The sequence below is a fragment of the Nyctibius grandis genome, chromosome 23 (genome assembly GCF_013368605.1).
Source record: "Nyctibius grandis isolate bNycGra1 chromosome 23, bNycGra1.pri, whole genome shotgun sequence".
Taxonomy (NCBI): Eukaryota; Metazoa; Chordata; class Aves; order Nyctibiiformes; family Nyctibiidae; genus Nyctibius; species Nyctibius grandis.
The window spans coordinates 1,348,100-1,373,156 of NC_090680.1; the positions used below are offsets into that span (position 1 = coordinate 1,348,100).

Sequence of the window (25,057 nt, forward strand, 5' to 3'; positions counted from 1 at the left end):
TTAACAGTTAGGAATTCAATAAGATCAAAGTAACATTTCTAAAAGATGCAGGGTTTTTAAACTTCTTCTTGATGTGTAGTTGTGGGGGGTGAGTTTGGGACTTGAAAATTTGAAGTTCTTGGGTTTTGGCAGGTAAGGGACTAATGGGTTAATAGACTGCTTTAAATAATGATGCGGGTGTCACCTTGAAATAGCTCCTAATGAAAATATTGAATTATACCCTTGTCTGCATTTATAATCAGAAAGTGCCTCATGTTGGAGACCATATTAATTAATGTGACCTTAAACATATGTTTGACTTAAGTATTAGTGCACAAGGGCAAAGCTTAAAGGAAAAACAGTTTGGGGGCAGCTCACACGCCCGTTAAAGACATATACTTAAAATGTCCACAGCTTTCTCATCCTGTTGGCTTCTCTGAATGCTGTAATTGTACTTCATGCTTCAAATCTATTGCTGATTTTTTTTTTTTCCCTTCTTCTCTGTTCTCTTTCAGAAAGATGAGGTGTACCTCAACTTGGTGCTGGACTATGTTCCTGAAACAGTATACAGAGTTGCCAGACATTATAGTCGGGCCAAACAGACACTCCCTATGATTTATGTCAAGGTAGGTAACTGGGAGATGTGGTTAAATGAAGAAGGATATTATAGGAATAGACTCTGTGGATCCCTCTTTTCTGACTTAATTAGTTTTCTGAAATTTTTAGGAGCGCATACATCTTGAGGCAAGGGAAAAAAAAAATATTAGAATGATTATTTGTTACGGCGAAGGAACAATAGAGGCAAGAAGCCTAGAGCAAGCACTCCCAATTTCTTGCTTCACAAAAATCTTGGAATAGGTGGGGGAAACCGAGTGTTGGGACAATGTTTTGTTTTTTAAGCAGCTTAGAGACTTTACACCAGCCAGATTAGCAGCTTCAGTTTCCTGAGATGATGATGACACAGTAATACAAAGGTCAGGAACTGAAAGAGGATGTCAGGAAGAATAGTGTTATCTATTGTCTTCCCCTTTTCCTGGCGTATGGGTAAGAGTTCATGTGCTTCTGTTGTGGGCATGAAAGGCATGGTTTTGTCCCCACTTGGAGCTCTTTAGCTCTTGTCTTGAAGAGCTACATGGGGTAGGATGTTTGTATACACATTGTAGCCTCAAAACCTCACCTAAGTTGTCTGCATCTTTTGTCATCTTTTACAAAGTGGTTAAAATGAATAGAACTTTTTTTTTTTCCCCAAACACGAGACTCATCTGGGTCTCATAGTTCAGTTTCATATATTGTGATGACTGCAATCCACACACTAGTCAATGATCATGTTTTCACATGGCATTAACTTGTTAACATGGCATCCAGGTAACATTAAATGGAAATTAGCAACAAATATTCCTGATTCGCACTGATTTCTCCAGACTCTTCTCTAAAAGTGTAATGCTTAACGTGAGAGTGGGCTTAAGAAAAAACTTTAATTTGATTGAAAGGTGATGAAAGTTATGAAGGTGAAAGCTACAAGGAGTAATTATTCTAATAACGAAGTCTTGTGCCATAACTGTATATGTGTGAATTGTAAATGGCATATCTCCATAATAACCAGCACTGGTGCCTGTTTTTAAAAAAGGACAGACTCTTGTCATCCAGCAGTAAGAATTTCTACTGCAAGGTCACTCTGTTTGCTCTGTTGGTGGAACAGTGTGTCTTCAGGTTATATGACCCCAAAAATTTTTAGCTTAGCTTTTGATAAATCGTTTATGTATCTCTTGTCAGTACTCTTGCCCTAATTGCTCTTCATTATGGGGACTAGGAAAAAATTGTCCTTACTTATACTTTGAGAAAATAATTCTACGTCAGCTCTTTCATCTTGCTGGATACTTGGGACTTCCCATTCCAAGTAGCCTGGAAGGCTGTTATTATTCTTCTGGCAAGGCAAGCCTTTCTCATAATCCTGTATTTAAAAAGATCATGTTAGCTTGATGTCATTAAAGCTTTTGCAATTTTCCAGACATCTTGGCTACCCAAAGGTCAGATCATACCTATTTGTTCACTTCTAATAGATACCTAGGCAGGCAGAGAGCTGCTTTTCCCTGGGTAACAAAGAAACTGGTAAAGAACTGCAAGGAAGCTTTTCTATTAATCTTTTTGTTAATTTTTATTTCTAACTTCTAACATGCTGTAAGAAATCCTTGGAAATTTTAGGTTCGCTATGTGGAGATGAAAGGCATACTTTCTAAATCCCGCATGTGTTGACTTGACTCCTCAAGCTAGAGCAATCTTTTGGATTATTTTGCAATACACTTGCACAATACATACTTAACGTGTCTAGAACAGGCAATTCAGAAGACATGTTTGTTTGCTTTTCTTTGTGCAGAGTTGTGGTTCTGAGAAACAAATATGAAAACTAAAGACCTAGAGCTAAAATTCAGGGGATTCTCCTCCTGCTCCTACTTTCCCCACCAAACAAACAACAAAAAACAAGGGAGAGAGAAAGCGTAAAGACAAAGATAGTGGTGCAAGCGAGGCAAACATGAACTGATATCAGTATCTAGTGATTGCACCTGGTTTTACAGACCATTAAGGTGAACTGTGGAGAATGTTCTTAGAAAACGAAAGCGTGGAGGTGCATCTCCAGTACAATGTCCTGCCTGTAGCTTGATTTTAAATGGAACCTTGTGGGGGACAAAAGTTTGTGCTAAGTTAGTTGTTTACCCTGTTTTCACTGGGAAAGTGTGCCTTATGCAATGTTTCTGTGTTCCAGTTGTACATGTATCAGCTGTTCCGGAGTTTAGCCTATATCCATTCCTTTGGGATCTGCCACCGGGATATAAAACCACAGAACCTCTTGCTGGACCCTGATACAGCTGTTCTAAAACTCTGTGACTTTGGAAGGTAAGCCCATCTGTGGCCTGAAGCCTGGTGAAAACAGCTTCCTTCAAAGTGAACCTGGGTGCAACTTTGCAAAGAAATCCTCTGTGTTCCTCAGAAGGTCTTAATTTGTAGTTTTGAAAGAGAAATTAATGATACTCTCTTTTCCTCTTAAAATGAGTTCATATTGGGGCAGGGCAGGGAGAAGAGCTGGAAAAGGATATCAAGAGGGAGGGAATTAAAGTTCAAGCCTGTTATTTATAAAGGTATTAGAAAAATAAAATAAATACACTGTTACATAGGGAAAATACCGTGCCATGGAAAAATACAACCAAATATTAGGGTGAAATGTGTTTGGGGAAGAGAGCACAGGTGCAGTGGCATAGTAACCTAAAATGGCTAATGTTACACTTTATTAGTCTGCTTGTATGTACACCAATTCATTTAATATTTCAAATACCATAGAGGCTCAAGATCAGAAGCCACACTTCTAATTGAAGCTCGTTGATAGTGGATGTCTGTATCCCGGTTTCCAATGGCACATTTATTTCCAGTATCTGTTCAAGTAAATCACCTTTAGAGTCCAGCCCCCATCTTAGAACTGATTCAGAAATTCTGGGAGTCCACACTGAGACAGGAGACAGATTTCTCTCCTGGAAAGTTCAGTCTTTAGATTGTGCTATAACTTCGCAGACTAAAATAGTTAGGGCATAGGAGCGAGAGGTCACGGAAGCTGCTGTTACTAAATTCGCTTGCCCGTAGTGAGTGGGAATGTCAGATGGCGCTTATTCGAGCGGTGCATCGTCATGCCTAATGGCTTGGGAATCTCTTCCTCAGCTCTACCTCACCAGTGTTGCAGCAAAATAGGAATCACACTGAAACTCAAAGTAACAGTGCATAAAAAGGTGGTACTTCCTCTGTGTTAACAGAATTTGTTAGTTGTAGTTTCTGTATGGAAAACAGAAGACGGAGACTTTTTAAAACAGGTTAAATGGGTGGTGGCAGTCCTTCTTCCCTGAAAACTGAGAAGAGTTTCTGGAAGGCCAGATGCTGGATTTGGCTTGCTTAACACTCTGCTGGGTTTGGTGCTACTTAGTTGAATGTCATATTTCTGAAAGGGCAGTTTTGTCTTCCAGCTCCTTTCCATCTAACACTTAGTGTTAATTAAGAAGTATAATATGTTCATAGACTCATGTTCTGCAAGTAATATACTCTCGTTCCTTTAGTTTCTTAGATTCTTCCGAAGGTTGTGGTTGGGGCAATGCTGTACGTTAGATTCTCTGAGACTGCTCTCTTGTAGCATAAAGGAAGCCTTCATGTTAATTGTGGACCATTAACATGTGACTACAATGGCAAAGTTTTTTTCCTTTGTTTCCTCATTCCCCTTTTGCCTCATACCACACTCCCTTAAACAGCATAGAGCCAGAATATTCTGATGGAAACTAAAAAAATAATACACTCAGTTCTGGTGAGTATCCAGAGTTTTTGAACCTTAGAAGGTAACTATGTTTGGCTGAACCATATTCTGTCCTCTTTTTCCTTTGTAAACAAACCTTTGTACTTGGCAAAAGACAACTGCCAGCCAAAAATCTGACCCTATTTATCACCTAGATTGTAGTCAGAATTTCCTGTGCTGTGTCCAGTGAAAGGTAGCTGCTTGATGGATTGGACTGGTTTCGTGGTCAGTCATTGAGTCCGTGGCTTGCATCAGCTTAGAAGCACATGGTGCTTCAGCGTTTAGGAATTGGCAGTGGGTGAAGAGTGCCAAAGCTTAATGTTGGTCTGCACTGCAATACTGTAACGCTATTCATGACTGAAAGATTGTTATTTTGTTTCCTTTTCAGTGCAAAACAGCTGGTTCGTGGAGAACCTAACGTCTCATACATCTGCTCTCGGTACTACAGGGCACCAGAGTTGATCTTTGGAGCCACCGATTATACCTCCAGTATAGGTATGTTTGTGTGTTTGTTGAAATCTGTACCAGCTGCGTGAGTTTTTATTCTGTAGTTAAATGTAAAGGTTTCCAGAGATCTCAGATATAATCCCCAGTGGCAGAATTTTATTGTCAACGGTCAGGTACCACTCCTTAATGAAATGCACACATTTTGTAGATGGCTGCTGTGATTTCTGTGCATTTTGATATTTCAGTGTTGATTACATTAGGGAAGGGGCTTTTCTAATGTATGAGAGGAAATCTGATTTCAAACAAAACATTTTCCAGCTCTCAGGTAATTTTGCTATTTAGTTCAAAAGGAGGTATGAGATCTCAAGCCAAAAAAGCATTTTGATGACTTAAAATAACTGTAAAGAATGACTGTGGAAATATCAACTACTGCTTCTGATGTGCTGTGATTTAGACACAAATAATTGTGTAACTTATTTACTTGGCTTTTAGTGAAGTGTTTTTAGTGGGAGGGAAAATGGCCTAATGATTGGTTTAAACTCTCGTGGCAGTTTTAATATATTGTGTACAGCAGTCTTTTTGATTCAGCTTATTCTGTTAACTTTTGCTGTCTTTAGTCATTAATTTTGAACACGAAGAAGACTTCTTTCTAATACCTGGCACGCAGCTGTGTCATGGAAATGTTAGGGAAGCTGGAGGTTTTGGCAGAGGACAGGGAACAGCTGAGTTTTCTTACAGTGGAGTCCTAAAATGAACAGCAATGTGTCAGCTGGTTGTGGGTAACTTCAGTTTTTTAGTTGAGATATTCCCTAGACTCCTGAGTGCTAGTGCTAAAGAGATGGGATTTGGCTCTTGGGTTCCCCAGTATTGTGGTCAGCTTTTACCTTGCTTATGGACTTGAGTAGCTTAGGCAAGGTTTAATATGTCCAAAAGGATTTGGAGATCCTGAGCAAGTCTTGGCAGAATATGTTTATAACCAGTTAAAGTATGTTTAAAGTTAGTATGTTCTAACTACTGTTAATGGCTAGCTGGCTCATTTCAACTTTGCAGTCCTTTGAAAATAGAAGTGTTCCTGAAGATTTACCTGCTCTCACTATTTTTTTTTTCCATTAGTTATTCTTCAGTATGTATTATAGCAACACTTGTGTTTCTCCCTGGTAGAAAAAAGAGGCAGAACCATAAGAAGCCTGGGGAAAGTAATTGCACAATGATGCTAAAAGGGCAGAACTTATTTAATGATTGGCCGCTGCCAAAAGTGGCAGCCCCAGCCCTCCTCTTTCTTGCCTCTGGATACCCTAGCTCTCATGGTTTAGTGTTTAATATGCCAATTCAGCTCCAACTGACAGGGACTTTTGGTTAGGTTAGCTTTCTGCGACGTTAGTGAGTTGAATCAGCATTACTGTGTAGTCCGATAAGCAGCAGAGCCCAGGTGAAGGCAAAGTGGTGGGGGCTCATGAGTGAGAGGAAGGCAGCTGATCCTGGTGGACTTCTTTTTGCCAGCTGAGAGCTAAAAGATTGGCTCAGCTGTGTTATCAGAGTGCACTGAGCCAACTTGTTTCAGAGGATAACTGCATAAAACAAGTATTTTAGGTGTCACCAGAGAAGACTGCTTTATAGATAAGCCTGTGAAATGTCTCTTGCTCCAACTGTATAATGACTTTAATCTTGCACTTTTTTGCAGAACCTTTTTAAAGGTGCTCTTTTCATTTTTGTTTTCTTATCTGCTGGTCTCCAAAATAGTTGTAATAAAAATATCATTCTGAAGTGATGAGTCCATTTTCCACTTGTGAAAAACATCATGAATTTAAATCGTTGTGGTTCAGACTTTCTCGTGCCCCCTCAAAAAAAACATGCCCCCCCAAGCCCCTTCTCTGAAACTTACACAGAATAGCTTGAAAATTAAGTTCAGCAAATAATCCTTCCTTCCTATCCTTTCCTCTTGCTGCTTCCTTCTCAACAGGGTCTTTGCATTTAGGTGCTGGAGCAGGGGTGGGTGCAGATGTTTCTGTTGCTACGTGATCCTCTTGTATAAAAAGCAGCTGCGCAGTTAAACTTCACCCCCATAACATGCAATTTTTCCCTAGGTTAGATGATGGGGCAATGGAGGGCTCACCAGAATGTGCTGTGCTTCTGGCTAACAAGGGTCTGCTGGTCTCGGCATGTTCTCTCTGTCACTGTGCTGGTAGGAGTTGAGAGCGTTCCAGAGGGAACATTTATAGGCTGGGAAAGATTGATCTGCGTGGCTGTATTGCTGGCTTCTCTTGGGGCGTCCAAAAATAAGTATCATGAAGTTATTCACTCACTCTCCTAGTGAGCACTAAGAGGAAGAGAGTATTTCACCTCAGCAGTCTGGAGCAGAAGCTCCTCTGGAGGCCTGCATAGTCAGGCTGTCTCAGAGTTTCTTGGGGAAGAACCATCACAAGGTGTGTCCCAAACCTGTTGCCAAACACTGAAAAGTATTTGCCTCTGTATCTCGGATGGCAACTGCCAGTGCTGAAAATAAGCACAGGCTTTAATTTACTGGACTATTCTATCACCTGTCATTGCAGTTTCATCTCCATTGCAGAAAAATAGATGTACCTGTGTTTAGCTTTTGTTCCGACTACTGGAAGAAGCATGGCTTTCCAAGTGTTTTCAGGTTTCAGCCTTATTCTGTGTCCATAATTGTGCCTCTGTGGTGGCTTGATATGTAAAACTTGCACTGACATGGCACATGTGCCTGCAGTCCAGAATTTTGCTCTGGTTCTGACATCCCAAAAGTGTTCCAAACAAGCAGCAATGAAAAGCACTTTGTGCTCTGGCATTTGGCAACTAGAAGCTACCGATTTTACGACTTCCTAGGGCTGCTTTTCTGACTCCTGGTTTCTTCCCTGTTAGTTTGTTTCCAGAACAGCTACTTTTGAGTCACCTCCAAGATGGAGGAAGTCCATCAAGATCAAGGGACAGTGAGGCAGAGATGAATAGATGAGGGGGGGAACAAAAACATAGAAAGGTAAATGGGCACCATAAAGTGTCAGATAAAGGAAAGTTCTTAATTTGTACTAAATGGATGACAGCAGGCTCAGCTTTTTTTTTGTTCCCCCCTGCCCCTTTCATGTCCTCCAAATAAGAAGTTAGAGGAGCTGGAGCGTAATACAATCAATGGTGCTTATGCTGTGAAGAAGAGGGCCAGCTTCTCACCTTGGAAAGGCAGAGTTTGAGATCACAAAAATGAAATCCATATACAGGGTATTCTGTCACAGACAACTGGAAATGGCCATCGCCACTTGTAGAATTAAAGCTAAGGAGTATGTTTTGCAGGTTGTCCTGCCAGATGCCTCTTCCTGAACTAAAGAGAAATTTTCCTTTTCTTAGCTTCTCTAATGCTGGAACGGCATTCAAAAGCAACAGATCTTTTTATTAGACAAGTTAATGCCCACCTAACAACTGTGAAGATAATAAAGTAATAGAAACTTTAAGCAAAGTTTAGTAGTACAAGAGGCTATATGAATTTTCTTGTGCTTAAATTAGTGCAGGTGGTTCACATGATAATGATATTTTTCGAAGTGTTCTTCAGTCTACAAAAGATATGGCACTAGCTACTATTGTAATGTGTGAAAGCTAACTGAAATAAGCTTATTTGAAGATTGCTTTTGGCTGGCAGTTGTATTTACTGTCCATATTGTTGAGGCTACATTTCACCGAAGATATGAAGGAAGTAGCCTTGCCTACTTTCTTCTACATAAAATTAAGAGCTTTTAGTATTTTTCCTAAAATGTCACATTATCCCAACTAGCTTGGCATATGGATGATTTGTTAACTTGATTCTTTTTTTCTGTTAAGGTTCTGTCTTGTTAACTAGTTTAAAGCATGTGAATGATAGTCATATTTTGCCGTAATTAAATTGCACATATTAAAAAGAAGTAGTTCAGAACATGCTTCTCCTCCCATGGGAGCAGGTAGCTACACCACAAACTTGTTCTGAAAGATTATTAAACTATAATAGTTGGCTGTGACTGTGCTAATGCAGAAAATGGTCTGGGAAGGAGCTATCAAAAACTAACATTAACTACCTTATCACTTCTCATAAATAACATGTCTTTAAATACAGAATTTAGTACATTGTTTGCTTCAGGCTTGATAAAAATGTTACCGTCCAAGTTTGGAAGATAAATTTAAAAATGCCAGATTCCAAGGGGGAAAATAAAGGGGCAAACCATCCTGGAGCCAAATTCTAGTCCTGTTGAAGTCAATGGCATAAATTTCATCGTTTCAGTAAAGCTGAAATTTCCCGGTTTCTTCCTTATTGCACGTTGTTCACCACAGTTGTATAAACACCTACGTAAACTGTGTTTTGTTGCTGTCCCTGCTTGGAGCTGCTGAAGTTCGCCTTCGCTTTCTGGCTTTCGTTGAGGATGCTTCGAGGGTTTGTTCACTTCTTTGCCCAGGGAACATTGCCCAAGTCCTAATTTGGAAGTTGGTGAAATTACACTCCTGGAAAAAAGTTGGGGATTTTGGAATGCCTGTAGCTTATTTCGGTGCGTGTTCAAAGTGTGAGTAGGTAAAATCAAGGAAACTAACAAGGCATTAAATGACTTACTCTCATGTCAGCTTTGGGTTTGTGTATGTTCTGTCAATTACTTTTTCTCCCCGTATATTGTTTCTTTTATAGTGCAAAATAAGGATTGAAGTTGTAAATAGTAGTTATAGCTTTGGGATAGCACTTGTTTTGTATACTCAGTGTAAAGGACTCAGCTTTTTCAAAACCTTTTAAGGTGCCTTTAAATAGACTTCTAAGTTACAGTGCTGGGACTGCTTAGTACATTTAATCTGTTTCCTCAATACTACTGAAGAAATCTTTGCTATCTGTTGAACTGTTGTGTAATTTCCTATAAACCCCCAATGCGTGGGGTGACATAAAAAGTGATTCTTTGCATCATCTCTTTGTTGTATGTGTTGCTGCAACAGCAGGAGCTATCAGAGAGAGACGACGTTTAGCAGTCAGATGCAATTAGATGTTTTTTAAGTGATGCCATCTTAATTTGTTGTCCAAAAGAGATCTTAGCACCTTGGTGGCCATATCAGCTTTTATTAAACATGACTAAAAGATCAAAAAGTGTAATCTGGTTTGTTTGCTTGTTGGCATTCAAGACTCAGATTTCATATTATTGCTGGTTGCTGTTGGTATTGTAAGTAGTTATTTTTTAGGATAAACCCTGATGCGATGTTTGTACTAAGGCATTATGTAAAAATGTATCCATTTGGCTTAGAGGTGAATGATTTTGAAAGCTGCAGGAATGAGCAGTGCTTTTTATCTACTGTATGTTAGAATTGAACCATATCTGTCTTGAGAAGAGGGGGAAGTATTTTTGCATAGCCTCTCTCTCTTTCATTTAGAAATGAGGGAAGGAAAAGTCTGTTCTAACTTGCAGATAATTTTGTTATTAATCTTGAATTCCTGAAAGGTGTTTTTTTTTCTTCATTATTTTTTGCATCAGTCTCTAGTGGTTGTGACAAAGTGATAATAGACTGTTTAGACAACTGTCAGAGATGTTTTCCTTACACAGACCTTTAGCCATAACCAACAGTGGTGTGTGTAGCCTGATTCCCAATGGCATAGTTTAAATATACTGGGGGAATAAGGATCTCTGTCATAGCGTGGGTTATCTCAGCCTGGAACAGGCCTCAGGAGGTAAATTCTCTGGGGTTTGAGTTGTGGTGGTGCTACTGGTATTTTGCGTGGGAAGGTTAGCTCCTAAAAGGAGGCGAGAGTTCAGAGAAAGATGGGTGGAAGGGGACTGGTTTTGTTCTTTTTCCCTTTGGGGGCATTACAGTATTGTAGGCTTTACAAATCTTCTGTTACTGATTGCTTGTTTGAGGTTAGATTTTAGTGTAAGGTTTCAGGTATACATGGAACAAATGATGACTTCCTAGAAAACCTTACAGTAAATCTATTTTTTTGGAAAAAAGTTATCTCTGCATCTAGCTGCAATACTTTGTGTGTTGAGCAGCTTGAACTTCAGTATTTGGTGTGCAGTTACAGCAAATCCTCACAAACACCTGCTACACAGTGTTTACTGCATTTGCCTTGTTAGATTTGTTTGTTTCGAATTAACTATGTTTCAAAAATAAAATGCTATATTCTGTAGTACACTTAGATACATTCTTAAGTTGCTGTTGTAGTATTGAATTGTCTTATTTATATGTAAGAAGATATACCTGTAATAGAGATGAAAATTTTCTTCATGTAGAGGAGTAGCTGCTAGTGACTACTTGTGGCTTTCAGTATCTATGAAAATTAGCTGGTGGCTTCTTTGGTGGATGCTATTGACCAGACCTATGACTTGCAGTTCTGTTGTCCAGCCAAGTTTGCAAATGGAATTGGGATAAAGATTAGGTCTTGATGTGACTGAGTTAGACAGGCTGTCTCCCAAATCCCTTAATCATCATGTAGCACAGGATACAAGTAGTACTTGCAGTACTGGTTCATCTGCTAGTGTATATATGCTTTCAATATATGGATGAAAAATTGAGTCTATTCAACATTCAGAAACAGTAAAAACATCAGCCGCTGTGGTAGATGATACTTCTGCATAGTTCATGATCATTGTGATTTAAAAACAACACAAGGTTTTGGGAAATTATTAATTTCCAGATGGCAAATGTTCTCAGGTCTTTTCCCTGCATGTATTAAGTTTTAATGTCAATATATTATGGTGTTTAACATTATTTTCCAGTTCTCATTATCACACGGTTTGACTTCTGTCTGCCCACTGTTGCTTTGTGCAAGGTGTCTGTGTATTCTTTAGCTGTGTTATATACAGTATTAAACATGACAAAGAAGAAAGTAAGTATCTTAAAACTGCTGTTTTTATATAAATGGCCTAATACGTACCTTTCACTGATACCTTTCCCTGTCTTCCACTTTCCCCTTTGTAGATGTGTGGTCAGCAGGCTGTGTATTGGCTGAACTGTTACTAGGACAACCAATCTTTCCAGGTGACAGTGGTGTGGATCAGTTGGTGGAAATAATCAAGGTATGGAATTTTAAGTGGTTTTTTGACTGCATTATTCCTTGGGAATCAGCATGAAAACGTGCATTGTCATAACCTTGTAAACAGACATAATCTGTCGCTGTTGTTCAGGGTGTTGCATGTAGACTGTGTTTGAAACACTTATCATGCTTTTTTGAGAACTTTGATCTTTATGCCCCTCTTGCAGTCATGAATAATGATATATCATCTTTTAATTGTATAAGTTTTTTCCCCTCTTGAAGGATTGCACTTTCAGTGTGCTTGGAAATAATGCTTCCATACTGAGCCAATATTTATTGATGTGTGATTCCCATTCTTCAAGAATCTGGCGCTTTTTCCTTTGTTGCATGCAATTAGTACTTGGCTTTGAAAACAGTGTTATTAAATTTCCTTGTGCCAGATTCTTCACATATGTAGCATTCTTCTCTTCCTTCCTTCCAGCTCTTTGAGGTGAAAGGTGAGAAAGGGCACTTCTTTTTGCAGATGGAGAATCAGGAAATGCAGGGCAAAGATACCCTCTGCCTGAAGAGTCTTGTTTTTCAAGTGAAAAAGACCCAATGTTTCAGAATACATAACATTTATATATCACTTATGTTCAAACACATCTTGATTGATTTCATTTGGTAAGCTGTGAATATTCTGTGATTCTCAAATTAGAGGCATGGAAGAATAATTCATAGCTTAAAAGACTGGTGTCTGACTTCCCAGCACCCTAGTCTCCCCTGCCTCCTTCAACTTCTGCAATGAGGGAAGCAAGATGTCTAGAGAGAGCAGTATATTTTTCCTCTGGATCTATACTATGCACTTAAGATGGATTATTACAGAGGATGTGTGTACATGCTGTTCAGCTTTATTGATTTCATCACCACAAGGGGACTGTATTAAGAGAATTTCCTCCTTGGTTTTGCCACTTAACTGCTACCTTGATACGTGTATATATGTGTGGCATGCATGTGACAGTCCCCTCAAGAGCAAAATGTGTGAGTAGAAGATTAGAACTTCCTACTTGTGTCTCTGTTATTCACTAGAAGAGCTGCTCGTGTCTTTGTCCCTGTCCTGACAGAGTGTATGACACCAACCAACACCAAGTTTTCACTCTCCTGCGTGGAGGGCATGGGCTGCTGAGGCTCAGTGTTTCTGTGGCCTGCTCTACCGTCTCAAAGGGGTGTCCTCCGACCTTTGTAGGCTCTCACCATGTCTTCTCCAGCCTTTGACCATGTTAACCTAGCTTCTATTACAGTGGGTTTCTGTCTGTCCTACTGGAAATCCTCCAGTCAGCTCCTTTCCTGTGGAGGCTCCATGTCTTGCACCTACTTTTCTTATGACTTCCTTGGTTTCTTTTTATTGCCTTTCTGACCAGTGTATTTCAAACTCAGCATGTCCAAGTTGGGCCACTTTGTGTAAGAAACACCAGTGGAAAAGTCGAGTTGCTGTCACAAGTAGGGCTGATAATGGCACAAGTTTTCTACTTTCGAGAAGCGTTGTGGAGCGGTGCGCTGTTTTCTGCTACACTGCTTTTGTGAGGGGTGAAGCGGTCCCTGTGACCACTTCAGATGGCCAGAGTTCCTCGAGAGTTTGTGCAATAACCTGTGGTGTTTGTCTGCAGACATTTTCAAAAGGTCCTATTTTGTTTCTTGATTAATGTCTGCAATCCTGAGAAACTACATTTAGTGAGTTTTTGTAAATACAACTGTTTACATCACAGCGACAGTCCTGTAAGTCCTGTGAACTAGTAATTTATAGCACGTATGTGCTCTGTTTGTCATGATTCTGCTTTGCTCACACTTGAGTTAAGTTGTATTGAAGCAGAGGAGTACTTTAATAAAATTGCTGATAGCCTGTGTACCATCTGTGGTTTCTTTTAAATGCCACTACCATGAGTAGTGCGATAACTTTTTACTGACCAGTTCTTAGCTGAATACATAGTACTGGCAAACTAAGGTTATTTCTCATGACAGTTGAAGGAGTATCCAGTGTAAAGGCTTGAACTTCAGTAAATTATAGTTTGAGATTATGATTTTCTCCTCTGCAGAAACAAATTTCTGAATCATTTCTTTAAATGTAGAAAGAGGGAATGATCACCCACACCTGTGATGTGTTGGGGTTTTCTCATCTTTGGTTATATATGTAGCCCCCTACGCGTAGAAAATAAGTGAAACATAAATCTAGGGATAACTCAATTTTATAGTAAGCCTGATCCCTTCAATTAAAAGGTTACAGTACTGACACAGTAGGAAAGTCAGAACAAATGCTGTAAATCTTACAGTAGTTGTCACAAAAAGGATGTTCACTGAGTAGTTAAGGAGTAAGATGGAACATGTGAGCCTGAATGGGCAGGTGCCATGAGTATTTTTCTGCCTGTATATTTGTTCCTGAGGCAGCATATATTCTGAGGGCAGCATCGGAAGAGAAAATGAGTGCAAACTGCAGAAGTGGACTGTTTTTCAATGCCCTTGTCTACCAAACGTTGTGTTGTGAAGTTTTGAATAAAACTATTCAGAAAAGCCCTGGCAGAAGGCTAAGGTGAGAATGCAGAGAGAGTTATAATTGAGCATATTGCATTCAAAATCAACAGCTGTGAGAAAGTGTCTAGGAAAGTGCATGAACTGGGCAATGAGGTGCTTCCCTTGTAATGCTGTACCCACTGACAAGTGTTTCTCATAGTAGGAGTAGAGGGAGAACAGCACATTCAGCTCAAATTTCAAGTAATTTTTCCTCACCTTTTGAGAAGAGGAAAAAGCAAAAAGTGAGGTCCTCGATTTTCCATTCTGCCAGCTGTTGGCAGGGATCTGTCCCATCTACTGTGTATCCCTTAAAAGTGACCAACAATCAAATTGAGCAGATTTTTTTTAAAATCTGCAGAGAAGTCATGAAACATTCTCCTATTCTCCACTCCCAGCATGATGCTTAAATTCGACTTGGATTTGAAAGGTTGGTATAAAAAATGCGAGCTTGGGTTCTGCAACCTCAGTACAGTTGAAGACATATCCAATTCTGCAGCATAAAAAATAGCAGAAATGTTAAGTCTTGGGCACAACGTGTGAAACGTTAGGTTGTGTAAGATTTCATTTAGAATAGGATTCATTTGAAAAAATATTTTTACAGATGGTGTGCACCTCTTCCATTTGCTTCCATGGAATCCAACTGTTTAAAGCTTTCATTGTAACACAAACTTATTTTAATGCCAACTGGCTGTAGGAGAAGCAGAGCTGTGTGGCCTGCCAGTTGTAGAATGGCAGGGAACTTTGTAGAAGGTTGCAGGTTGGGACCTGTGAGCTGCTGTTTGACTGTCTTGGAGCTTCCTTGGAACTGTATGTGTGAAACTTAGGGGTAGAGAAAATGGAGTATTTTAAACTCCCAAAAAGGGCTATAGTAAAAAAATATTTATGCACACATTTGGAAATGCATCTGACTTTCATACCTTAAATTTACTTGATTCCACTGGAAGAGAGGTCAGCTTAGAAACTTTTGTCCTGGTTCCTATCAATTCCGGATGACTGAGTCACAGTCACTCTTGTAGCATTTTTTGAGCCAAGATAAATTTTTCAGTTGTCTCTTCAGTTGCTTACTCAGCTTTGATTATTCAGAGTTCATTTCACAGCACAGCAATCTTATGCTACACCTAGGTATGAAGCTTTTGCATTAGGCTGGAGAATGACTTCAAAATGCCATCGCATTAAACTAGTCCTCCCTTCTCATGCAGTTCTTGATGACATCCCCTCAGCAGCTGTGTTCATGAAGATAGAATTTCTGTGATATGTCACTCTGGCACGGCTCGTCCTTCCTGCAGGCTGCATGCCCAGCATCCTCAGTCCCTTCCTGCATCAGAAGCATTTTTGGCTTTTGACAGATTTTTATTCACTTTCAGCAGTCTTCATGTTAGCTTAATTTAAGCAGTTTTGCAAGATCTTCTTCTTTCTCCAGGCCTATTGCGTATTTGCAAACTGGCCCAAAAAACTGTGCCCCTCTAGAACCACAGCATCACATTTGTGTGAATCAAAAGACAGTCCTCTTTTTTTAGCTGCTTTTTCTCTTGTTCCTATTTCTTTAAAGACAGTCTTTCCAGATGTTCTCAAGCTGGTTGGGGGAGAGATATCTTTGACCACTTACCCCTGACAAAATGATATTCGATATGGGGAAATACTGTCTTGGAGCTCCATCTGAAGAAATAATTTAACCCAAGTACATTCTTCTTGAATACTTACACTATTACAGTAGAGCAGTCATGTGCTGTGCTTTTTCCAAAGCTTGATCTTGAATGGTGACTCTTCCTCCTTATTTTTAGCTCTTGCTAGCCATTCCAAATGTTAGGTTATCCCATCGCTGGGAATATCTCAAGTGAGTAACCCAATATATTCATTAAAATTCATGCCCCTCCTGGCTTTCGAGTGACATCTCCTTCAGAAATGTGCTCAGTTTCTGAAGCAGCCACAGTGGCAGTGCGTGTTTCATCAGTGGCCGCATAAAGAAATTACATACAAGCAAGCGTTACGCCTCCGAGAGCAGCCATACAGTCCTGTCCCCCACGGCAGGGTGAAACCCCCCTCCTTCCAGCAGGGTTGAAGCTGCCATTTCCCTATTTAACATCCACTGTGCAAGTGGGATACCACTGAATACAGATCAAAAGAAGGAGCTTTCAGGCCACAGGAGGGATTTTTTGGACATACAACCAGGGCGGACTCCTCCGTAAACCCTTGCACACAGAGCTTGCAATGCAGCAGTGGGGTGCCCTCTGCAGAAGCTTGGGAGGTGGGGGATCACTGCCTCCCCCCTGGCTCTGCAGCACCCCAAAACCGTCAGGGGAAAACTAGCTGGGTTATACCCCCAAACTAAAACACTCTCAACCACAGTTCCCACAGGCAGTGGTTACTCTTTATTTCCTTTGCAAAAAGGGAATCTCGGAAGTGTAATGTTTTTGTTTTAAGATAATAATTGTCTTCTGAAAGGTTCTGTTTAGTACGTTCCCACTACTCCCCTCAAAAATGGGGGGGAAACAATCATCTCTGTCAGAAGAATAAAGCAATAATTTTCTGAGCAGCCCTGGGACACGGGGAGGACAGCATCTGCCAATCTGCCTTCCGTTGTCTTTACCAGAAATATTTTTTCTGTGTGCTGCAATCTAGAGTATGAGATGCATCAGCTAACTGCTGAAAACTGCAGGAAAGGGTTGGGAGGGGTGGTGTTTGTTTTGGGTTTTTTGGTTCCTACTGGGCTGTGTGATTATTCCTTCCACCAAAACTGGCATTTCATGGTAATTTAGGAGAAATAATAAAAACTTCTTCACGTAGCTCTCTGGGTTAGGGGAGGCAAGGAGAAAAAAATGTATTAAAAGACAAGCTCAATAGTATCAGGAATCCTTTCCGTGTGTAAGTTTCTGGTGTCTGACACGTTTACTGAGCTGAATGCTAAGTATAGACTCCAATTATAATACATGGCTCATGCTCAAATGTCAAGGTACTATTTTGAGTTTAGTTTTTGAAATAAAATAAATTCAGTCGCAGTAGCTAATGGGGAGAGAGGAGCAGTCTCTTCCGGGAGAATGAGCAGTAGGAGAGCGTGTTTCACTTGGTTGGATGTGGTCCTGTGCTGAGGACCTGCCTGCATCTGACATGGGCTTTCACATGGGTCCTCTCTCATCGCCCCCGAGGGAAGTCTCCTGGCATTTTTTTTTCCCTGATGTCCCCCCACATCACAACTTGGCTGTTTCTGTGCCTCATGTAGTTCGTCACTTCCAGTGCTTGCAGGCAGGCAGTGCAGAAAAGTTGATGAGCAATTCTATTCATGTCAGCGGTGACAAGGGGTTTCTTCCTATTCCTGATGTGTAGCTGCTCTCGTGTGTGCGAATAGAAGAAATCTCTATATTTAGTTGGCTTTCATTTTGTTTATCAAGAGAATGTTTTTGTAAGAAAGTGTATATAAAATGGGGAAGTTTATTTTATTTTCTGCTACAGACCTCTTGAAGTATTATTTCAAGGCTGACCTATGTTTACTGCTTCACATGCCTGCACTGCACATTTTTAAAATAACTCTTAGGCACACCTCTCCCAACTTTCTGAAGAGGTGCAGACGTGTTTGCAGAAGTATTAATTATGCCGTGTGGTAAGCCATACACACCAGACTTTCTGGAGCACATTTCCTCGTAAACTTGCTCGTTTTTCCCAGGGAAGATCACTATACCACTGTAACCATGGCGTTCTAGAGGTTTCTGATTTAAATAAGGACCTTCTTCCCTCTCTGCTTCAGTCATTACCAGCAAGAGCTTCTGAACCCTCGGTGTCCCTATGCTTTTAACTGCTTTTTACTTTTTGGCAAAGGTTTAGCAGTAACGATGGTTGTTGGAAAGGGCTTTTATTCCACTGGCGTTTGTTGAGACCCTGGGCAGTTTCCTCTTCCTTTGGTGTTGCGGCGCTGTGGGTTTGGTCATAAATAACTTGGCGCAGTGTTGCACAGTGAAGCCAAGCGTGGACAGCAGCTGTCTTCAGTACTGGGGTGTAACTAAGGTGTCTTTTGGAGCTGAACATCATCCATCTTTTTCTTCTATGAAAATTCAATTGCAAGAACATAAAATGAAGATTTTTATGCTATTTGCAATAAAATTCAGGACTTATTCCAGATTCATAAATCTCCCCTTCTTGTTTGGTAAGGATGACATTATTGAGAGCCTGTAGCTTTTCTTTAATTGCATGAGATAAATACCATTACCCTACCTTCACGAACCCTGTTCCTGGGGTAAAAATTATTTGGTGAGCTTCATCTATTACAGATTAATGTCAAGGAAAAAATCCCAGAAAATGCTCGTGAAGCCTGTTGTGTTCAATTTTTGTCCTAAGAGAATCAGAGCAGTGTATTTCTTCTCAGCAAGTGTATTCTTTAGTTAATCTTAGTAGAGAATGTTTCTTTATTTTTATTTGAGAGATGATTATGACAATTGGGAATGAAGAGCAAGACTAGTTGACCTGTTGTCTTCACTTGCAGGAAGATCCCTTGTAGTCTCACATAGACCCCTCCATTCATTAAAAAGTTTAGTCTTCGTTCCAGATTGATTCCATCAGACAACTACATTTTTATTATTCCAGTACTTACTCTAGTTTGGTTCTCATTTTTTTAAAAAAAAGTGCCCAATTAAAAAAAAAAACCACACCAGCAACTCTTTCCTTGACAATATCACCTTTCACAAGACTGTCCCCAAGAAGTAGAATAGTATATGCTAATCTGCATGGACCTGAATAATTTAGTATTGGACCCTCTATTTCTTAAAAGCTCTCTGCCCTTTGCAAGATCGGGGAGATCTTATCAGTGTACAGAAATATCTGAAGGGAAGGTGCAAAGAAGAGGGAGCCAGGCTCTTTTCTTTGGCATCCCATGGTAGGACAAGAGGCATAAATTAACACATGAAATTCAATCTGAACACAAGTAAATGGTTTTTACTGTGAGGTGGTCAAACACTGGAACGCGTTGCCCAGAGAGGTTGTGGAGGCTCCATCCTTGGAGATGCTCAGAAGCTGTCTGGACATGATCTTGGGCAACCGCCTCTTGCCAGTGCTGCTTGTGCAGGGGGGTTGGACCAGATGACCTCCAGAGATCCCTTCCAACCCCAACCATTTTGTGATTCTGTGAAACCTCTCTCCAAGGAACATCTGCTCCATAGTATTTTCAGAGTTGGTATAGTGAGAGCAGCTGTTTCATGGAGTAATTCTGCCAAAAATGTGCAAAGTAATTTATGCTTCTCCTTTGCATTTCAAACGGAAGGAGCAGTCACATACATGACTTTTTTAAAAAAGAAGAGGTTTGCTCAATTTTTGCAATAGCTTGAATGATTGCTCTTGCTCACCAAGGTTACTGCTCCCTCCCATCATCTGGAACTACAGCTGTGTTTTTAAGTGAAATGTATGGATAGACGTTGTCTATGGGTCCTTCTGTGAAATTGCCCTTGCCCATCTAATCTGAATTCTCTCTGATGCTATGGACAGTCTTTAAATAAAGGTACTTGCACTGTGGTTCTGAGCAGCCTTGGGAACTGAGCCAGTTTGCTGAATTTTGACTATATATAAGAAAAAAAAAAAAAATCTACTCTTTGCCTCTTCTTAGGAAGGGTATTAAAGGAATTTTTTTTTGAGGAGGAGGGTAGTAAAGGTAAACATGCTTTTAAAAAAGTCCTGTTTATACTAGGGAGGCCTGAAAACTTAGCCTTTAGAAATGGTGGGAGAGCAATACAAGTTATCCATAACTTTTCAGGAAGTTAATTTAACTAATCAAAAAAACCTTCCAAGGTTTTGAAAATGGCTTTTATTTCGAATTAGGATGAAAATAATATTTGCAGGCGTGAAATCCCCTCATCTTTTAAAACTGGAAAGCTTTGAGAGCGGTGGTCATCAAAGCTTTGAGAGCGATGCCACCCTGGCAAGCTGGCAGCTGGGTGGCCGTTGCTCTGGGGGGAGCCAGCTCGAAGACCAGCAGGGAAAGGGCACATTTTCCTGTCAACTATTTTTGTCTTTGAAAGTTGAGCAAAATGTACAGAATCCTGCAAACACCCTTTTTTCTGCCACCTGAGCAAAACCAGCGTTTTCAGACACGCACAGAAGAATCTTCTGTCAGCTCTGAAGGTAACCCTTGGCTTTTAGAGGAGTTGGGATTTAAATGCTAGTTTAGTGATAGGAAGGTGGGAGTTACGTGATCATTCATTTTGTACAATTTGTCAGTTAAATCTGTTATCCAAGAAGCAACTGTCTGAACAAGAGGTGGGGGTTTATGTCCTCTGCTGCTACTCTTTATTTAAAAGATTGCTTTGTGGGTAAGTATTTTAGTTTGTCATATTTTAAATAGTAAAGAGATACCCAGTTCCTTTCATAACACCTGATGATAGTTTCTCTGTTGCACAAATTAATTAAACAGTGACACTTGCTCTTCTGCCCCTTTACCTGACTCTTCAAAGCGCATTTGTATAATTTACACTCTTCTAACAGAATGAAAGTGTTCACGGATACTAGAATGTGTAACCAAATACTTCTTTATCAAACAGTAAGGTAGAGTGCTAAAGTCATGGTTTAGATCGATTGTTTCCTGATGGTGACAGTGCAGCCTCATGAGGTGAGGTGGTGACGTTATGCTAATCTGTATGGCGAGAGATTTGTCACAGGGCAAGAGCAGCGTGACTACAGGGTTCCTATAGGAAGATGAACCTGAGCTCAGCGTAGAGGAGTGACTCCTCTGCCTTCTCCATTTTTCTCTGCGGAGCAAAAGGATACCCAGCAACTAGGTGCCAGCAGAAAACAACAGGATTCCTTGAACATGCTCTGCAGTTTTTATATATAGGTAGAAGGAAATGGCTCTCTTGCACTTAGTGCTAACTGGATGGAAAGCACTGATGCCCTGTTGTCTGGCTTATTCCCTGAAGGGATTTCTGGAATCCTTTCAAAAATCTGTCCACCCCTACCAAAGGGATGTGCGATTGTGTGTTATTTCTTATACAGCTACTAATTTGCATGTATAAATAACATCAAGCAGATTCTGTGGAGGAGAAACATAAATTTGTAAAAGTAAACTGGGGGTGGTATGCATTTTAGGTGCTTCCAGGTGAAGTTTTAAAGTAAGTTTATTTTCCATGTGGAAATATTGGGGGGCGGTGGAACCACCACCAAACCCCACATGTTTCTAGTGGTGAGGGGAACCCTGTCTGGCTCCGCTCAGCAGTAACTGGCTGATCTTTCAAGCTCGTCAGAGGGCTGTTCATCACTCATAAAGTGCAGTCTGTGCTACTGGTCTGATCCTTAATCATCAGCCATGTGCAGTGAGCTGCAACCCCTGAATATGTTCAGCAGTGCTGTTTTATAACAGTCTAATTAGAGCAAACTCTCTTTCCCATTGAAATGTCACTAAGTTTAAGAAAGATGCTTGAATTTTGTGAAAAACTGTAGAATATAATTAAATTTTTGACACTGGGCTTGGAGCATGAACTGAATTGCCAGCAAGAGACTACTGAAGTTGGAGAAAGGGCCACAAAGATGATGGAAGGGACGGGAGCATGTGTTGTATGAGGAGAGGTTATGAGAGCTGGGACTGTTCAGCCTGGAGCAGAGAAGGCTTGGGATGGGGGGTGTGTGTCTCATCAATGTGTGTAAGCACCTGGTGGGAGGGAATGAAGAAGCAGCAGCCAGGCTCTTCTCAGTGGTGCCCACTGATGGGACGTGAGGCAGCGGCACAAAGTAAACCACACAAACTTCATTTGAATGCAAGAAAACACTTTTTTTACTGTGAGGGTGGTCAAAGACTGGAGCAGGTTGCCCAGAGAGGTTGTGAAGTGTGCTGCGGAGATGCTGAAAACCTATCTGGACATGATCTTGGGCATCCTGCTCCAGCTGACCCTGCTTGAGCAGGGGGGTTGGATCAGAAGCTCCCAGGAGAGGGAGGTCCCTTCCAACTGAAGCGATTCTACAAAAGTTGTGTTGTTTTGTTCTCAACACTGTATTAACTTACTAGTTACACAGACTGACTTCAGTTGAGTTGTCTCAATGTGTGATAGGTTATAGTGCGCTCTTCGTTACCATACGAATATGAAGCATATCTAAACAATTTGCCTTTTTTTCTCTCTCCTTTCTAGGTTCTGGGAACGCCTACAAGGGAGCAAATTAGAGAAATGAATCCAAACTATACTGAATTCAAATTCCCTCAGATTAAGGCACATCCATGGACTAAGGTGAGTCTATATGAACTGAATAATCGAGACATGTGGGCTGAAAGTAAAAATTCAAGTTCAGTTTGTTCAGTGGCTTGGTGGCTTTCAGTCTAAACTGGGTGCCTTTAACTAAGCTGGGGACCCAGTAACTTTTTGATGGAGATAAGGAGAAGAAGGTATTGAAGCAGTGCACTGTAATATCTGTTGGTCTGGGTTTTTTTGAGGTTGCCTACAGGTGGTGTTTTTTTTTTTTAACAATGGTGTGTGTGTTTGTAGCAGATTGCAATATATCGAAATCCTGTCATGCTATAAATTGATATACACAAAAGTCACTGACAAATGAGAAAGTGTTCCAGTGTTACGTGTGTCACTTTTGTAATTCTGTTACATAATGTGACAATGAGGGCTGACAGTCACTTTCTTAACTGCTTCTCTCGGATATTATTGTATTTGTACTCCTACAAGTGTGCTGCTGAGGCGAGTTGTTTTTTCTTGGAGTTACTTCTTAAGACTTCTCGTTATCTAGCTTTCATAAGGAGACACTGTTGTAGTACATGCAGACAGTATTATAACCTCCATGATCGAAGAGGAAACTGCTAGCATTGGAACAAATACATTGCCACACAATTTCACTGTCTTCCGCATGTCAAGGAATGATGAATGTTTGACTTGGGACAGGGAAACAATCATTTAATTAGCCTCTTGGGTGTGGAATAAGTTAAACATGGAGTCTTAGGCAACTGAAGCCTGAGTAGTTAACGTTTTCTTTTTGCTGCTTGAGAAATCTCTGATACAGTTGCCGTATATTCTCATAACTGCTCAGGTTTCTTTCTGCTGAGAAAATACTGTGTACGTGTGCAAGGGTGGCATTCCTCGCTGAGCACAAGTCCAGGTCAGACTCTTCTGGACTAAATGCTCTGTGGTAGTAGAAACTCTGGATAAACTAATTAGAGCTAATTGATAGCAGGCCATGTACCTGATAGGTACATGCCAGGCCAGGTACTGCGAGTCACTATTTTTGTGACAGATTCTCCAATGAGTTATGCACCCCTTTAATTCTCCTTTTCCCCACTAATCCCTGGTCTGCATTTCCATATCAGAGTCTCTTTCTGTGTGTTGGTTAAGTGATTTGTAATAGTATGAGAGGTCAGTAAATCCAGCGAGGCTTTTTAATACCTTAAGTTAACAGGGGAAAAAAATTAGGGCAAATGAAATCCCTGGGAGTTGGTCTTTTCAGTTTTGAATTACATCATGGTAAAAGTCGCAACAGTAAGTCCAAAAGCCTTGTAGCACTGAATATTAGGGTTGCATCTGAATTCCTGCAGTGAAGGTATTTGGATTAGGAGGGGTTAAATTAATACACAATGGAGTAGGATTGCAGAGATGTGCTGTAAGACATGGAGTTAAGCATCTAAGCTAGCTGTGCAACTCATCTTCTGCCTGAGTAGCCTTACGAATCATCTGTATGCACTTGATGGTCTGTTAGACCACAACAGAGATCTTTTGGCAAATGGAAAAAATGTCAAGAAAAAAATGAGACTTCTATTGATGTGAATGGTTTTGGGTCATTCTAAAGGATCACAAGTGAAACTAAGTCAATTATAAAGAATTGAGAGGAGCTTGCCAGAAGATCAAATCTGCATTTTCCATTAGGGCACAATTAGTTTTGGAGAGCTGTGCTTGCAACGTAGCTTCTCATTCTCCAGTCGTTCTGCACACAACTCTTCCTGACATCAGCTGGGTGTAGCATAGTATTTAAACCAGTTTATGACAATTGGGTTACATGATACTTCATTTATGAGATCTGTACTTCTCTTATTGTACAAGTGCTAAATCAACAAAATGGATTATCCAGCATGGTGTTGGTAATGATGCTCATCCTCTCAATGTATTACTTATAAAGATCCTTTCCTTTCAACATTTTGAGCATGTTGAGTCGTGAAAGATTTAAGTGATGGTAATATGGACAATTGGTCCTTCTTACCCAGCTGTATTGATACAATATCTGATTGCATGGCAGTGGGCACGTGCATCCTCTTGGAGCTTCTGTATGTTAGAATTGAAAAGAGTGGAAGAAAAAGCACTTCTAAACTCTGGTTGTCTAATGAGCAGACAAAGAATGACTGAAAAGGTGAAAGTGCAAATGTTTTTTTGTTATAACTATGTATGTAACTAGAGTGCTGCAGGTAGTTGCCAGCAGAACTTGAACTTCTAAAGTTTCAGCCTCAAAAGCACAAACCTCTGTCATCTAAGCTAAAGAATTACTGAAGATTACAGTAGTTATAAGGTGGTTGTTTTTGTGGACTAGTTATGACCAGAGGACTCAGCAGATAGAAGGTAAGGGTTTTTTTGTGTGTGGAAGAACTTGAAGGCAGCTAGTTTTCAGCATGTTTGAGAGAGAATTACTGAGAATATAGTCACTCCCTGCTGTAAGCTCTTTGAGACAAGGGCATTCTCCTTGTTGCTTTGTGGTGTTTAATACAACGTGGGTATTTTTCAAAGTTGAGGGTTTTGTAGGTCCTACATTGAGTTAATTTCATGCAGTCAAGATGCCCAGTGAAGGTGCATGTTTATCTACTGTCTAGATGTTTAACCTCTTCTATGGAGTCTGGAACTGGCTGC

General features: G+C 40.4%; 1 protein-coding gene across 2 annotated transcripts in view; it reads left to right on the plus strand.

The window, feature by feature from the left end:
• GSK3B (glycogen synthase kinase 3 beta) overlaps positions 1–25,057 on the plus strand; it is a 143,620-nt gene that overhangs the window by 90,036 nt on the left and 28,527 nt on the right. For both annotated transcript variants that reach the window (XM_068417571.1, XM_068417572.1), the window contains exons 4-8: positions 495–605; positions 2,741–2,871; positions 4,692–4,798; positions 11,669–11,766; positions 22,361–22,456. In XM_068417571.1, coding sequence (XP_068273672.1) covers positions 495–605; positions 2,741–2,871; positions 4,692–4,798; positions 11,669–11,766; positions 22,361–22,456 — 543 coding nt within the window. The remainder of the gene's footprint in view (positions 1–494; positions 606–2,740; positions 2,872–4,691; positions 4,799–11,668; positions 11,767–22,360; positions 22,457–25,057) is intronic.